A 16,132-nucleotide genomic window follows, 5' to 3' on the forward strand; every position below is an offset into this window, starting at 1 on the left:
TCAACTATTGATACTGATACATGTTTTTGAAGGGATTTAAAGGAAGTTAAATCAGAGGTGTTGAAAAAAAAGTATAATTTATTTTTGTTGGCGAAAATTGCTGTTTTTATTGCTTATCATGGACAACCACCAAAAGATGTTAGCTAAAGCTTTGCAAACACATATCAGTTTGTGATATAATGTCAGTTTTCGTGCTGCTTGTAACAGCTTGTAGGAAAATTAGATTTCACCAGATGGGCTACTACAAACTCAGTCATATTTCATAGCAGTCGGCTATGTGACAGAGCTGCTCATTCTAACTTTCAGTGTCATTGGCATGTACACAAAGGTGTCAGTCCCTGCTGTAATTTTCAGTGTATAGTTATTGGGAGTTTTGTGTTTCCTCAGTTGCTATCTGCACCCGAACTGAGATGGAAGACTTCCTCAGCGAGGCGGTTTGCATGAAGGAATTCGACCACCCTAATGTCATGCGGCTAATTGGTAAGAGAAAGAGAATGGGCTTTATTTTTTACTACTACTTAGCAATGTTACTTTAAATTTGTAATGTAGTGATAAAGACGGTCCCAGAAGTTCAATTTCCATGCAGCTTCCATTGTCTACTATCTATCCGGATTTCACAGTCTCTTACATGCTTGGAAATCCATTCAGGAGCGGCTCCTCCGCAATGGGGGAGGAGTGTTGCCCCACTGGATCAGAGCCAGCAAGTAAAAAATAAAACAATATGCCGTAATAGTTTCATGTTTCATTTGCCGGCTCTGAGCCAGCGTGTGCAGGGAGTAGCAGGACTGGGCATGGGAGGGCAGATGAGGAGTGCTATATACACTTCTAAGTGCGCATGTATGTTTGGCCAGCCACCTCAGGCCGGCCAAACACACAAGCGCACCTAGGTTTTTCAATCCTTGCTGTATTGAACACCCGGGCTGGAGAAACACCATAAACTCCCTGTCTTGAGCGGAGCGTCTTTTCAGCCTGTTCAGGCCAATCCCTGTGCTACTCTGATAGCATGAGAGCAGCGTGGGGATTGCACAGGGAGTCTGATACTGCCCCAGTGCATGCTGAGACCAGAAAACAGCACAGCAGAATACTGAGGCGTGAGAAGCGATGCGGCTGGCAGCTTTCGTACTTATTTTTTATTATTACCCCTCTGCGTGCTCCCCCTACAGTGCTCCCTTGTAAAACCCTCCACCCACTCACCACATCTTCATTGTTCCGGCCACCACTGAATCCGCTGGATCTACTTCATGAAAAATTGCATCTCTGGTTCTGTCAGTGTCTGCACTGCGTCAAGTGAGTGACTGTAGACATTAGGACAACTCATATACACAGTGCTAAATTTTGCATAGGCATCTGAGGAAAGATAGATCAGGTTCTGCAGCTGCGTGCATCATTGGCAAGTTGGATTTCAAGATGACTCTTCATTTTCGAATCCACAGGAGGAGAAGCGTCTGAGATAGTCAATCTTAGTTTGGACTCAGAAACCCACTACTTCACTAATCCACTGTAGGGAAAACCTGTGATTCTCATAGTGAGATAAGGTAACTCGGGGTGTTCAACACTGACACTATAAAGACAGGCTAGATTAATTTCAAATTTACAGGATATGCAGATTAGACAAATGTACATGCATCAAAAGTATCTGAACTAAATTATGTAATCTTCACTTCAGTCACAAAATCTGCTAAGGATTACACTCTATCAGCCTTATTTTGGACTATTACATAGAATCAGAAAGAGTCTCTCAACGTATACGGCTGAAACACTGGTGGAGAGATGCTTGCATTGCATTTACTGGTTGTCACCATTGCAACATCTGAAACAACTCTAAGACCATGTTATGAAAAAAAGAAGACACAGAACCTCTTCCAAGTGTCATGTTCCATGCAGAACACACTACAGAATCGCCTGGAATATAATACCTTGATTAAATACCCAAAAGAAATTTCTTTGCTATAGGGGCATTGTCTGTTTTCCCTTTTGCCTCAAGCTGATATGATCATGTTTATTTCTGCTATTAAGGAAAAAAGACAGAGAGAGAACCCAGTGGGGCTCATTGTGCAACTGACACACTTGTCACCTTACTCTTGGCTTCAGTATCCCTGCAATGCTTTCCCTTTTTTCAAAGACTGGCCTTCTCTAACTCTTTTGACGCTCATTACGAGCTGAGCTCGTCATGAGCCATGGCGCTCCGGTGCTCATGACGAGCTCAGCTCGTCATGGCCCGTGGAATGCTCAGGTGCGGGGAGAATTCCCCTGCTGTGCTGAGCGTTCAACGAGAGTCAATACACCTGTGACGAGCTGAGCTCGTCATGAGCACAGGAGCGCCGTAGCTCATGACGAGCTCAGCTCGTCATGAGCATGGGGGGCTGTGCGCGCCCCCTTCCCCCCCAGCACAGCGGGAGAATAACCCCCGCAGCGAAGGGGTTAAAGATCTAACTCTCCCCCTGTAAGGATACACGCTTGCATGTTTGTTGTCATCACACTGTGGACTGCTTTGACTCATAGTTGTACACTCTGCTGGCAGAGACGCCTGCAGGGATCCATATTATAAAAGTCAGATGTTGAGTGGTCCAGTTGTGCGTCATGATCCTCCGATGGAAATGCTTTTTTTGTTCCTTCTATTCCATATTCAGGTCCTCTATGGCGCTGAGCCTGGGCTTCCCGCCATCTTTAAATGTCCGTGACTCTCGTGTCTCTTTAGCCTGCAGGAATCCAAGCCAAAGTGTTGTAAGATGAGAATCTAGACCGATAAATCTACTCAGCGCACTCTCGGGGAGCCCAGATGTTTCTGGGCGGATCTCCATCTTGGATTTACACACATGTTGTAGAAAGACTTGGGCTCTGAGATGCGGCACAGCCTTGTCTTTGGAGTAATGATTCCTTGAGGCCTATGAAGACGGTAGACGCGCCTATATGAGCACATAAACTCATGCTGTCTGATCCTGTTCTGTTAGAAAAAGCAGTTTCGCAATATGGAACCCATTACTCATGTACAGACTGTGAACTGCATTTAATTTCAAACAGTTTCGCAAGGAAAGAAATGTATCACATGATGTGGCAACACTGTGTACCACATTGTTAATGTTATTTGGCAGTTGTATAGGGCACAATTTGCAGCAGTATGACTCTACAATGTCTTCCTATAGTCCAGAGTTTGACTTTCCAAACAGGTTCATTGCAGACCAGAGCCTGGTTAAGATTTGTGGAGGTATGTGAACTCCCAGATGACAACATCCCTTTAAATTAGTTGGATGTTGTTTTTTGTGTGTTATGGGTGACAATGGAGGGCTGTACCAAACTGCTTATCTGTTTCCCGGATTGGTATTGCAGCCCAGTAGGCAAATGTATATGTGTGATAGTAGCTGATGGTGGCTTGTGTTCTTGGATGCCTTATTAGTCAGTTCATCACATATTGAAGCCCTGTTGATGTGGTAAGTGCTATGTCTTGACAGGCATTTCTATTGGGAGCCTCTTGTCACTCAGCTATATGTCATGCCTGTGCTGTGTTGGTTCTTTGTACAAACTTCTATCTGTGGTCTGTGAGTGTTTGTGTTTATGCGTGCCGTTGTGGCCCTATAGCAGCCATTTACGGCATCTTCTGGATGTATTTGGTTCATAAAACATGTTTAGTACAATAGATTATATCAGTGCATTGAGATATTTTTTCCTTTAAAGTGATAGTTTGCAAATATGAATTTAGAAACATTCATGCTTCCCCTCCACCCTGGCAACACTGCAAATAGTGAGCTAAGAGGCAAGTCAGTTGTTTTTTTTTACCATCTGAGTGTCCAGTGTTCCTTTTATACATGGATAACATTATAGTTTAGCAAATAAAACACAAGAGAATGTTGCGTACAATTAAGTCGTGTATATTCAAGGTCCTCTTATATGTGATAAAGAAGAAAAAGAAGGTAAAGTGAAATAAAACAATTGTCTAGGATCACACAAGTGGGGAAGCCGTCATTTATCCAAGGTTTTCTCGCTTCATAATGTGCAATTCAGCCTTTATATGTACATGCTTTGCTTCCCCTATGCCCACCTTACACTCCAACTGCCATCAATGCGGCCCTCGATCACACGACTGGTTAAAGTTTTGGCCCCCTGAAACATGTTGGCGAGTACCTACGCATTAGAGAGAAGGTTGCTTTACATCGAGTTAACTTGATGCTCCGCGTGCGTTGTTGGTAAAATGGAGGGCTGAAGTTGCATCAGAGGGAGGGTTGGTTTACTTCGGGTTAGCTTAATTCCGGCGTTGCTATTAGTTCTTGTTCCCGCCATCTGCGGAAAGCGCCCCTTTGGCAGCCTCGTGTTCCTCGTGCAGGCTTGGGTCCGAGTCGGAGCCTCCCAGCCAGGGCCTCGCGCGGCTTAGGTGACCTCACATTCTGGCTTCAGTCTGACTTCCCTCGAGCAGAGCCTGAGCCCAATTAGGACAACATAACCTCGCCCAGCTTTCGCAGCTGGTGATGTCACACGCAGGCTTCTAAGAATTCTCTCTTATTGTAGGGTCGAACCTGGTTTATTTAGGTGAAGGGGAAGTTAGAGGTCCTAAATGCTATTAAGTAATCAGTCTTTTTTTCTGTGTTGGCCCCCAGTCATGATTAATTCTCAGGAGTTTGGAAATGTTTCACTGAGGTTTGCAATTTTTCATAAACTAACAGCTGTATTCATTAATATAATTCATCCTGTTATAACATGATTCGTCTAAATCAGCATCTTGCGAGATCTGCTCAGTACCCTAAACACACAGAAACACATTAGGCCGTATGATAGAACGTTCCCTGGGGTCAAAACGGTTGTGTGCACCTGTTTTATCCCCTGGGGCATTTGGGTATGACAAGAGTGGACGCAGATGCTTGTGTGGGACCTTGTCCAATACAGTTCGCTCTGCTGCTAATCATTAGAGGGTGTTCCCCCATATGGAAAGAGGTGTCATACATGTCACTGATGGAATTTTACGCCTTTGCAACCTCATCTTACTATAGACATGGGTGCAGACGCAAAGAAACCAGCAGAAGTCACAGTGGCTGAGTGCTACATAGGTGTGGTGCAGTCGATGCCCCTTCAAAGGAGGGATGGGGGTCCCATGGACATCCCTAAGCATCCCTTAGCAGGTGTGTGCAGTCACTCACTATACTCAGCTCTCAGAGGATCGATGCCCCTTTGAAATGCAGGCCAGGCTGCGGTCTACAATAAAAGACGGACCAGAAGCTTCAAGCAGCCAATCCACCTCTCACTATGGATCACATCTGCACTGAGAACGGTGCATTTTCTGTGAAAAGGGGTGCTGTCCCAGTCTGCTCCTGGTTCACAGACGTAAGTGAGCACAGTAGCGCAGAGTGGTACAGTGTACCGTATCCACAAAAAGCCCCCCCTGGAATTATGTACTGTAAATAGGTTCATCTGCACGAGAAATTGAGATCTCACGAGGCTTCACCTCCCACTTTATTGCAAATTCAGGAAAGAATGTATTTATTGATTTAGTGGAAGGTTTTATATAGCGTGAACAAGAGCCTTGCGGGTATCAGAGCGCTTTACATGGCAGCGGTTGGAAACAGGTACAGGCATAGAAAAATAAAACTATACGTGATTCCAATACAAGGTGATCACTAATGCAGACTAGTAATTGTATTACAGTAATAAGTAAGTATTTCAAGTGAATTTAGCCATGAGAATCGCTTTCACTTCTTTTTTGAAGGAGAGCAGCAAAATGGACAAGTCAGTAAAGCACTGTCTCCCCACAAACCTGCTTTAGCATTAAGAGGTCAAGTAGGCACCCTTTGCTCATGGCTCCCTCACAGTAAAGTGGTTAGTTAGTCACCATGGGCCATGTTTCATATTTCCTGCTAGGATGTCAGCAGGACTCTAAACGGAAGAAGCCAATGTCTCCCTCGTTTCTGGTGTTGTGTCAAGTGTTTCTCATATAGACTGAAGCATTTTAAGGCAAAGCTGACCCAGATTCCTTGGTAGAATGACACTCTCGGTTGGGTACCATATGCCTGCTATTTTCTTTGTAGAAGGAAGAAAGAAAATGAATGTGTCCCCCTGTAATACAACTGGTGCTCATGTAAAGCACTCTGATGCCTTTGTGTCAAGTTTGCGCTATATAAAACTAAAAAAAATAAAAAATATGGGCAATGTCTGCCCAGTTTTGTCCTTATAAGGAAGTGGTCCTTATAGCACTGTTTGCTCTGTTATTGGTGAATCACGCAGTCCGCAAAGGTGTAACGGCCAGGAAAGCCCTATCTGCTCAGATCCTACTGGTGAATGAAGCGGTCAGCAAGGCACCCTTGCCCACTGTTTCTCTCATAGACTAATGTGGTCAGTAAGGCAATGTCTGTTCAGTTTGCACTTCAGAATATGTCTGAAGTTTCCACTCAAGAATGAAGAGGGCAGTAGGGAACTGCCTGCTCAGTTTCCACTGAAAAATGAAGTGTTCAGTAAGGAACTCTGCGCCCAGTTTTCACTCCAGAATGAAGTGGTCAGTAACAGTTCCTTAAGCCTAATGAAGTGGTCAGTAACACATTGTTTGCCCTGCATGATGAAGTAGTCAGTAAGGCCCCCTCTGCCTAGTAGTTTTCATGGCAGAATAAAGTGGTCAGTAAGGCGTTGTCTGCTCCGTTGCCCCGTTTTCAGAATGAAGTGGTCAGTAATGGGTTGTCTGTCCAGTTTCCACTCTGGAATGAATTGGTTATTAAGGCACTGCCTGCTCAGTTTCCACCACAGAAAGAAGTGGACAGAAAGGCATGCTGTTTCCACTGCAGAAATAGGTTGCCAGTAAGGCACTGTCTGCTCAGTTTATACTATAGAATGAAGAAGTCTATAAGGCACTGTTTAATTTCCACTGTAGAATGAGTAGTCTTTATGGCAATATCTGCTTAGTTTCTACTGTAGAATGAAGTACTAAATAAGGAACTATCTGCTTAGTTTCCATTGCAGAATGAAATGGCCAGTAAGGCACTATCTGCTTAGTTTCGATTATAGAATAAAGTAGACTATAAGGCACTGCTTAGTTTCTACAACAGAATGAGTAACCAGTAAGGCACTGTCCTGCTCAGTTTCTACTGCAGAATGAAGTAGTAAATAAGGTAATATCTGCTCAGTTTGCATAGCAGAATAAAGTAGCCAGTAAGGCGTTGTCTGCTCCGTTGCCCAGTTTTCAGAATGAAGTGTTCAGTAATGGGTTGTCTGTCCAGTTTCCACTCGGGAATGAAGTGCTTATTAAGGCAGTGCCTGGTCTGTTTACACTGCAGAAAGAAGTGAGCAGTAAGGCGTGCCCAGTTTCCTCCCACTGATGAATAAAGTGGCCAGTAAGGCACTATCTGCTCAGTTTCTATTATAGAATAAAGTAGACTTTAAGGCACTGCTTAGTTTCCACTGCAGAATGAGCAGTCGGTAAGGCACTATCTGCCCAGTTTCTACTGTAGAATGAAGTACTAAATAACGTACTATCTGCTTAGTTTCCATTGCAGAATGAAGTGGCCAGTAAGGCACTATCTGCTCAGTTTCTACTATAGAATAAAGTAGACTTTAAGGCACTGCTTAGTTTCTACAACAGAATGAGTAACCAGTAAGGCACTGTCTGCGCAGTTTCTACTGCAGAATGAAGTAGTAAATAAGGTAATATCTGCCCAGTTTCCATAGCAGAATAAAGTAGCCAGTAAGGCGTTGTCTGCTCCGTTGCCCAGTTTTCAGAATGAAGTGGTCAGTAATGGGTTGTCTGTCCAGTTTCCACTCGGGAATAAAGTGCTTATTAAGGCAGTGCCTGGTCTGTTTACACTGCAGAAAGAAGTGAGCAGTAAGGCATGCTCAGTTTCCTCCCACTGATGAATAAAGTGGCCAGTAAGGCACTATTTGCTCAGTTTCTACTACAGAATGAAGTAGTCTATAAGGCACTGTTTAGTTTCCACTGCAGAATGAGTAGTCTGTAAGGCACTATCGGGTCAGTTTCTACTGCAGAATGAAGCAGTAAGCAAGGGACTATCTGCTCAGTTTCGACTGCAGAATGAAGTAGCCAGAAAGGCACTATCTACTCAGTTTATGCTATAGAATGAAGTAGTCAATAAGGCACTATTTAGTTTCTACTGCAGAATGAAGTAGTAAGCAAGGTACTATCTGCACAGTTTCTACTGCAGAATGAAGCAGTAAGCAAGGTACTATCTGCTCAGTTTCTACTGCAGAATGAAGTAGCCAGGAAGGTACTATCTGCTCAGTTCCTGCTATAGAATGAAGTAGTCAATAAGGCACTGTTTAGGTTCCACTGCAAATGAGTAGTCTGTAAGGTACAATCAGCCCAATTTCTACTGCAGAATGAAGCAGTAAGCAAGGTACTATCTGCTCAGTTTCTACTGCAGAATGGAGTAGCCAGTAAGGCACTATCTGCTCAGTTTCTGCTATAAAATTATAAAATGAAGTAGTCTAGAAGGCACTGTTTAGTTTCCACTGCAGAACGAGTAGTCTGTAAGGCACTATATGCCCAGTTTCTACTGCAGAATGGAGCAGTAAGCAAAGTATATGTCTTGTATTCATGCATAATACTGGATTGTAGATGCAAAAGAGAACGCCTGATAGGAGCAGCCAAAGAGCAGTGCTTAATTTGAGTCACTGGTTTCCGGTGCTCAGCACCGGCACTTAATCATCAACACCGGCCCTAGTTTCAAGAGCACCAGTTAAGTATACTCTCATTTTTGGTACGCACAGGCAGATTAAGTATTTTGCTAATGAAAAGAAAGGGGGACCCTCTCTGAAAGGCAAATTAGCATTCAGGGATAAGAGGGGAAAAAGTATACAAACACAGCACAATGAGCTCCCTCAAGACCTAAATTCCTTTTAATGGATTTAATCCACCTAAATTAAGTGAGCATCCTATCCAAATAAGTGAACCACTTACAATAAATCTAACAAAATTTAGTAAAAATATATTTCTTTTATTTCATTTCTTTTATCAAAAATTATTATTCACTGATTATACATGTTTTTTAAATACTCATTTTCAACATAGATTCAAAATACAAAACACAACACAGTAATTATAACTAATTAACAAACCCAGGTAGAGAAAAACAATCCACTTTCACAACAATCATTCAAAGACAACTCACACACAACCAGACAAACCATCACATACATAAAATATCTGGGGACACAACTACAGAGTGGTATCGTAGTTGGAAAGACCAAAGACAACAACTGCACAAATGCAGGATGGTCTCAAAACAATGGTCGACGCGTTTCGGTTGCTGGGAAATATGATGCCACCTTCATCAGGACCTGCAAGATATACTGCCCTAACGAGGGCAACTCTACCCGGGAACAAAATACCACCAATAAAACCGTTTCAGAGTTTCCTATATATACACACTACAGACTCCTATGTACAGATAATTGTTCCGGAAGTCGGATGCTTCTGAACAAGTAGATAGCAAACTCCACTGTCAAAATCCTGTGACCATTAGGGAATGCATCGTAGTTGTACGATTTATAGTAGTCATTCCCAAGGTTAATAATCCTAAGGAGAATCTTCAGCGGGAATCTGCGTACCAACCATGCATCAATGTATAAGAATTTTTTTCCTTTTTTTATGCGTGGGACACCAATCTTCACAACCAAAGCCTGAGTGGTGCAGGGAGCCTATATCGACCCAAAAACCTCCAAAAATGTCGCCTGCTTTCCAAGTCGGCCAATTATCTAAGTTTATACTTTCAACTGCGCAGGCGACTGGCACATCTACTCTTCACGACGACCTCAGCAGATTAAGTAATTTGCCCTGAAACACCGGATGTTGAGCCAATACCGAGACTCAAACCTTGTTACCCAGCTCTGAAGTCAGCAGCTCTGGCCATTATGTCACATCTTCCCTCCACTTCCTGGTTAGTATTGTATTGTATTGTAATTGCATTTATATAGCGCTTACTACCCCTGATGAGACGTCGAAGCGCTTTTTCAGCGAGTAGCACGCTACTCCGGGCACCATAAAGGATTAGTGTTGAATTAGTGTAGTGAAATATGAAAGTAATTTAAGTGGTGGATAGGTTAGTCAGTTATTTGGATTCGGAAGGATAGCAGAAGGATAGAAGAGGAAAAAAGTTTTGTATTTATATAGCGCTTTTTACCCCTGATGGGGTGTTGAGGCGCTTTTTTTGGCGAGCAGCACGCTACTCCGGAAACCCATAAAGGATTAGTGGTGAATTAGTATGGTAAAAGTAATTTGATCGGTGGATATTAGTCAGTTATTTGGAGTGAGAAGGATAGGGGAGGGATAGAAGGGGAAGAAGGTTTGCAATCATATAGCACCTGTTACCCTTGATGGGTGTTGAAGCGCTTTACTGGCGAGTAGCACGCCGGAACCCATAAAGGATTATTGTTGAATTAGTATAGTGAAATATGAAAGTAATTTGAGTGGTGGATATGTTATTCAGTTATTTGGAAAGAGAAGGAAAGGCGGCGGGGTAGAAGAGGGAAAGAGATTTGTATTTATATAGCGCTTGCTACCCCTGATGGGGTTATGATGTGCTTTTTATGGCGAGTAGCACGCTACTCCGGAACCCATAAGGATTAGTGTTGAATTAGTATAGTGGAATATGAAAGTAATACCAGTGGTGGATATGTTAGTCAGTTATTTGGATTGAGAAGGGTTTGGGAGGGGTTGAAAAGGGGAAAAGGTTTGCATTTATATAGTGCTTGTAACCCTGATGGGTTGTTGAAGCGCTTTATTGGCGAGTAGCACGCTACTCTGGAACCCATAGTTGACTATGAGGAGAGCCCAGGCACATGTTTTTTACAAATTATCCACTGCCATAGAGTACAGAATTTTCTAATCGTGGGAAAGAGGAAAGTCGGTCACAGGATTTAAGGAATGGAGGTTGACGGGGCCAAGCTGGTGTTCCTCGCGCAGCAGTCACCACGTGGTCAGAGGGAGCTATTCGCTGTCCAAGGGGTCCGCCATGTTCCTGGGAAAACAGATGAACAGGAAGTGTCTCCTATTGGGACACATTTGTTTTCCTTTTACATTCCTGATGGCGGGCTCTGGAGTGCTGTCTCTGGGGGTGGAAGGAAGCTATTGCTTTTGCAGCTTAGGGAAAGAAAGGCCCGTGGTTGTGTTTTAAGCAGGGTCGTTACAGTGCTGCGTCTATGCTGGAAGGAAATATGAAACTGGGGCCTTCCCTAGCTCGCGGGGTAAATTCTTGCACTTTTCCTGACATTTGTAGCAGGAAAAAGAAGTCGTGTAGAAATAAAGCACTGACAATACATCCTGACATGTCAGTATTTTAGCAACACACATTTATTAATCATGTACAAATCATTTGGTGCTTTAAATCAATGGTGTGCAAAGGCTGTTTTTAGCTGACAAACTTTAACGCGTGTCATGATTTTTGTCCTTTACAAGTATTGCAGTGTTCCGGTGTAACTTTTTTTTTTAATATACTGTGAGATAATTTTCACTCTATTGGAATTCTTCCAAGATGAAAAATGTATTTACTCTGCAAGTCTAACTTTTATAGTGTTTTTCTAAAATCGTAAAGCATTGGAATTTACACAACGTTTTCCCAGAGCTTTCCCTCAATTGCAAAAACATATTTCCATTCCGTTACTTAAAATGTCTATTTCTAGTAATAAACAGATGTCAGATTATAGAAAAACATGGTGTGTGTCAGTGATTTGTGTGCTTTATAGTACAGTCTAGCCCAGCTTGTTTTTAGATTATCGTACAGCTGTTAGCAACCCTCAAATCAAAATGGAGGGAGGTGGAAGAGTGAAGACAAGGACTTATGGCCACCCCCATATTAAGTAACCTCAAAGAATACTCCTGACTCAGGACTTGAGAGACAGTGGAAACACTATAGTAGCTAAGGAAAACAGATATAGACACCGTTATTTACAGGGCGAAAGCTCTTCACCCACCCTCAAGTGGCATGCTTCATCATCGGGACCCTCCTGGCACCGGTCTGAGTGATAAATTGGAAAAAGTAGAACCTGGGCAAGGTTAATCACAAAATGTCAGGCAACCAAAACACTCTGCGACTTAATTTATTTACTGGATACTCATCTCATTATGTTTACAAAAGCAATATTTATTGATAATTAAACATCATTTTTCTTTTTTCATTAATCAATATCTGATATTTGTTGTGTATATATATAAATCAATCAATATAATATTTTATATTATTTTTCAATTTTTACATAAGAAAGATTTTTTTATTTTTTTTGGGGGGGGAGACAAAACATACAATGAGTGAACTTTAAAACACAAACAATCACTAAGTGAACTTGTAAGGCAAACTTATAAACAGTGAATGAATATTTATACAATCTTAAAAATGCATTGATGATAATTCGAGGAACTGACGGTATATTTCTTAACCTACGCGCCTTTCGGCATAGCTTTCATCAGGTATCCGTCTCAGTAAATCACAACTGTATAAACCGGTAGATTATTAGATATGGAGGGTATCTCTTAAAACTCTTTTAACAGAGCAGCAGACTCTATGTGCAGCAAGAGACTCTAGGGTAAAATCAATTGTAATAGAGTTGGCCAGAATTCACAAACCTCTTATGTGTTTATCTTGAGGACCTTCAATTGTCTGTGTGGATCCAAAAGGGAATGGCACCGTTTAAGGTTAAATGGTTCGTATTCTATGTTATATTTTCATATTGAGGCTCTCTAATTTTCTTTGTGGGCCCCAAAATAAAAAGCACTGTTTTGAGGATTAGTGGTCAGTATTCTGTAGCGTGTTCAATCTTGATAGCAGCCCGCTTACTTTAACTAGGTAGAATGCGCCAATATAGTCGTCCTTTAAAATGTTGTAGCAGTAACCGCCTTCTCTATAATGTGTGGCTTGCTGCGCCAGGCTTATTTCAATTTGTAGTAACCTTACGGGCCAAATTTCAAATTGAAGTCTCCATACCGGTCTGAGTGATCCCACTGCGATCTACCACACTTGAGCAGGGTAGCTCGTGCGGTCATATCGGGGTGGTAGCAGGATGGGTGCTTACTGAAGAGCAGTAGTGGATATTGTACGAGGAAGGGAGTTGGAGTGCAGAGGTGAGTAGGTACAGGTCAAAACAACTTATTGGTGGCAAAAGAACATTTTTATTAAATCCCTAACTGTAGGTTAAAAGAAGGCGGGGATTCATTTGACCAGTACAGAGATGCCAACTTGTTTCTGCCCAGCATGTCTCAATCGAGGTGTATGGCCATTCATCAGCCCTCCCTGCTTTCAAAGCGCATCAAAGAATTGATCAGAGAAGTGTAGATATCATAGATATAATGGATTTACAACTAGTAGTCGCGGCTCAGGGTTGTACACCCACATGGTTGAGGTCCTGTAGTGGGGAGTAGAGTCGGAGTACTTACTATAGGTCATAGCTTAAAACTTCCAAACGTAAAGGTGAAAATTCATATGGTGTGAACACTTTTGTGACGAAAACACAGTGCAAGTGACTTTGTGGGTACCGCACACATATCTCGTCTTTAATACAAGCATCCACTCATACCCATCTTTCTTGGATCTAGCACTGTCTCATCTCTAAGTAAAGACCAGAGGCCACCTTCACTATATACAAAGATAAAGTACATAGGTGAAAAATCTAAAACAGGGGACAACCCTGACCTCTTGCTTTGTAAGATAAAGCTGAGAAAGTCACAGATTTTTGCTGTTCTTCTTTGTGCAGGTGTTTGTCTACAGAATACGGAGAATGAAGGCTACCCTTCCCCTGTGGTCCTCCTGCCATTCATGAAACATGGCGACCTGCACAGTTTCCTGCTCTACTCCCGCCTCGGAGACTGCCCGCTGGTAAGTGGAAGGCGAACATAAAAGCCCAAGTATGGGTTTTAGGTAAACATAACATGCTGGACAAATAGCCTCATACATCATCTGACTCATTCAACGATAGGCGACTGCTTGCTCATTCACCCTCTCCCCCATAAGTGCACTCTCAGATGATGCAATTGGACAAGGACTTTATGTTGCGTATAGGATAAAGGCATGTCAGAGCCTTTCTGAATGTCATACCTAATTACCACTTAATGGTACTTGAAGACTGCCAGCCATACCAGAATACATTGTCCAAAATGTTACTACATGCTGTGGTAGGTGACGGGTTGTAGGTTTAATTTGCAGTTATAATCCCAAATCCGGTGTTGCTGAAGGACTGTGGGGTATATTTACAAGTCCCTATCACCACCGCAGCAAATCGCTATTATTGATTGTTTATGTGCAGGAAGGTGTCCCTTCCTGCACATAAACAATCGCCCTGTAGCACAGGCATCCTTAAAACATGGCAGCAGGGTGCCTGTGCTGGAGCTAGGCAGCTTTTTTTGCACCAGCGCTAAGGTAAACACAGGTGTGTGCCGTATCATGTGAATACAGTGTACCCCTGTGTTTTTAAAATGTCAGACGGCGGCGTTGCCAAATTCGGCATAACACTGCGCTCTGAATTTTATTTGTAAATATGCCCGAGTGTCATGTTTTTAAGTTTAGTTGCATCTGAAAAAAAGAACTTTATGTATGATGTCATTTCCCCAACACATACAAATATACTGAAGAGAACTGAATATGGCCTAGGTCTTCACGTTTAATACCTTGCACTACTACATAGGTAGCATATGGTACAAAGACTTATCCGATAGAACTCACAACACAACCAATAGGGATGGTGAGAACCACTGAGCTGACGTGAACTCGTGGAATTACTGGAGGGTAGCTCTGAGAGTCTATATCACTGCATGGATTTAACCCCTTCTGCTCAGATTTTACTATATACTAAGAAGCGGTAATTAGAGAATAAATAAATATATAAATAAGTACAACTGCTCAAAACTTTTCGCATCAGCCTGTCACCGATGCAGCAAGATGCCAGGGTTGCCAAACACAAAGGCTGCCTATTCTTGATTCGTCTCCCTGTTTCTTTCTTCCATAACCCCTACCCTACACTTTCTGTCTGCTTATCTCAAACCAGTAGCTTCTCTTTCTTCCTTGCATTCTCCCATTGTTACTCTTTTCCTATTTTTCTCTTCCTCTGTCTTTCTCCCTTTTCTGTCTTTCACTCTGTCTGCTTCAAAGCCTGGTGCTGAAAATACATGTGGGTTCCTAAATATAGAGCCAGTGCCACCACCAGCAACTACTGACATAAAATAAGCAGTATATGGAGGCAACCAGGGCTCGAGTCGATGGTCCACGCGGGTGGACTGCGTCCTCCCACTCTTTTCACAGGGTGGAGGCCATCCCCCCTGCCAAGAACTTGGGCCCCACGGGGCGTAGATGAAAAAGGAAACCGTTCGTGTAAGCAGTATTGTCCTAATTGCAGTAATATGAAACGGCGTTCATTTGCTGTCCTGTGACTTTAAAACACAATTCGGCGAAGGACTGGGTTAACCCCTTCACTGCGGCGGCTATTCGCCGCAGTGCTAAGGGGGCGGGGCGGCCGCACGGCGCCCGCATGCTGGTGACGGAACCGCTCCGTCATCAGCCGCGGTTGGGCTGTGCTCATGACGGAGCGGTTCCGGTCATGGCCCCGCCCACTCAATAGAACACCCAGCGCAGGCGCGGAATCCGCGCCGCGCAGGCGCGGCGGCAGGGCCATGACGGAACTGCTCCGTCATCAGCACAGCGCCACCGCAGCTGATGACGGAGCGGTTCCGTCATCAGCATACAAAGGGTTAATCGCGCAGCATTCACGGCAATTCTTTGCTATCTAGTGTGGGTATTCAATTTAGCCAAGGGGCAGCTTCCTCTAGTAATGTAGAGCCCCCAGCTTTCCCAGAGTCTTGCTGTGAGTTGTTCCCTCAGTCCAGGTTTTTACTTTGTATACTATGGCTTTATTTGCGCATTTTCTAATGGGATAAGCAGAACGACAAGTTCCAGAATAAAGAGTAAAAACTTGGACTGGTTTTAGGAAACGTGCGAGCTCTGCTTTTCATGACGTCATGAGGTCATTTGCATATTGTCAGTTCCCCCACTTCTTTTTATAGGACTTGTGCCCTGGCGGCAACACAGAGAAATTAAGCAGAGGACAGGCATATGAAGAAAGAGTCAGCACAACATGCACACTTTGATATGTTTTTAACAAAGGGTGCAGACTTTATTGCACCCAAAAATTATCTGGTTCAATAAATTCCGACGACTACTCAATCATG

At 43.1% G+C, this 16,132-nt stretch overlaps 1 protein-coding gene across 1 annotated transcript in view; it reads left to right on the top strand.

The window, feature by feature from the left end:
• AXL (AXL receptor tyrosine kinase) overlaps positions 1-16,132 on the top strand; it is a 225,797-nt gene that overhangs the window by 197,255 nt on the left and 12,410 nt on the right. Inside the window, exons 15-16 of the mRNA XM_086938617.1 lie at positions 388-480; positions 13,669-13,790. Coding sequence (XP_086794743.1) covers positions 388-480; positions 13,669-13,790 — 215 coding nt within the window. The remainder of the gene's footprint in view (positions 1-387; positions 481-13,668; positions 13,791-16,132) is intronic.

The sequence above is a fragment of the Lissotriton vulgaris genome, chromosome 9 (genome assembly GCF_964263255.1).
Source record: "Lissotriton vulgaris chromosome 9, aLisVul1.2, whole genome shotgun sequence".
Taxonomy (NCBI): domain Eukaryota; kingdom Metazoa; phylum Chordata; class Amphibia; order Caudata; family Salamandridae; genus Lissotriton; species Lissotriton vulgaris.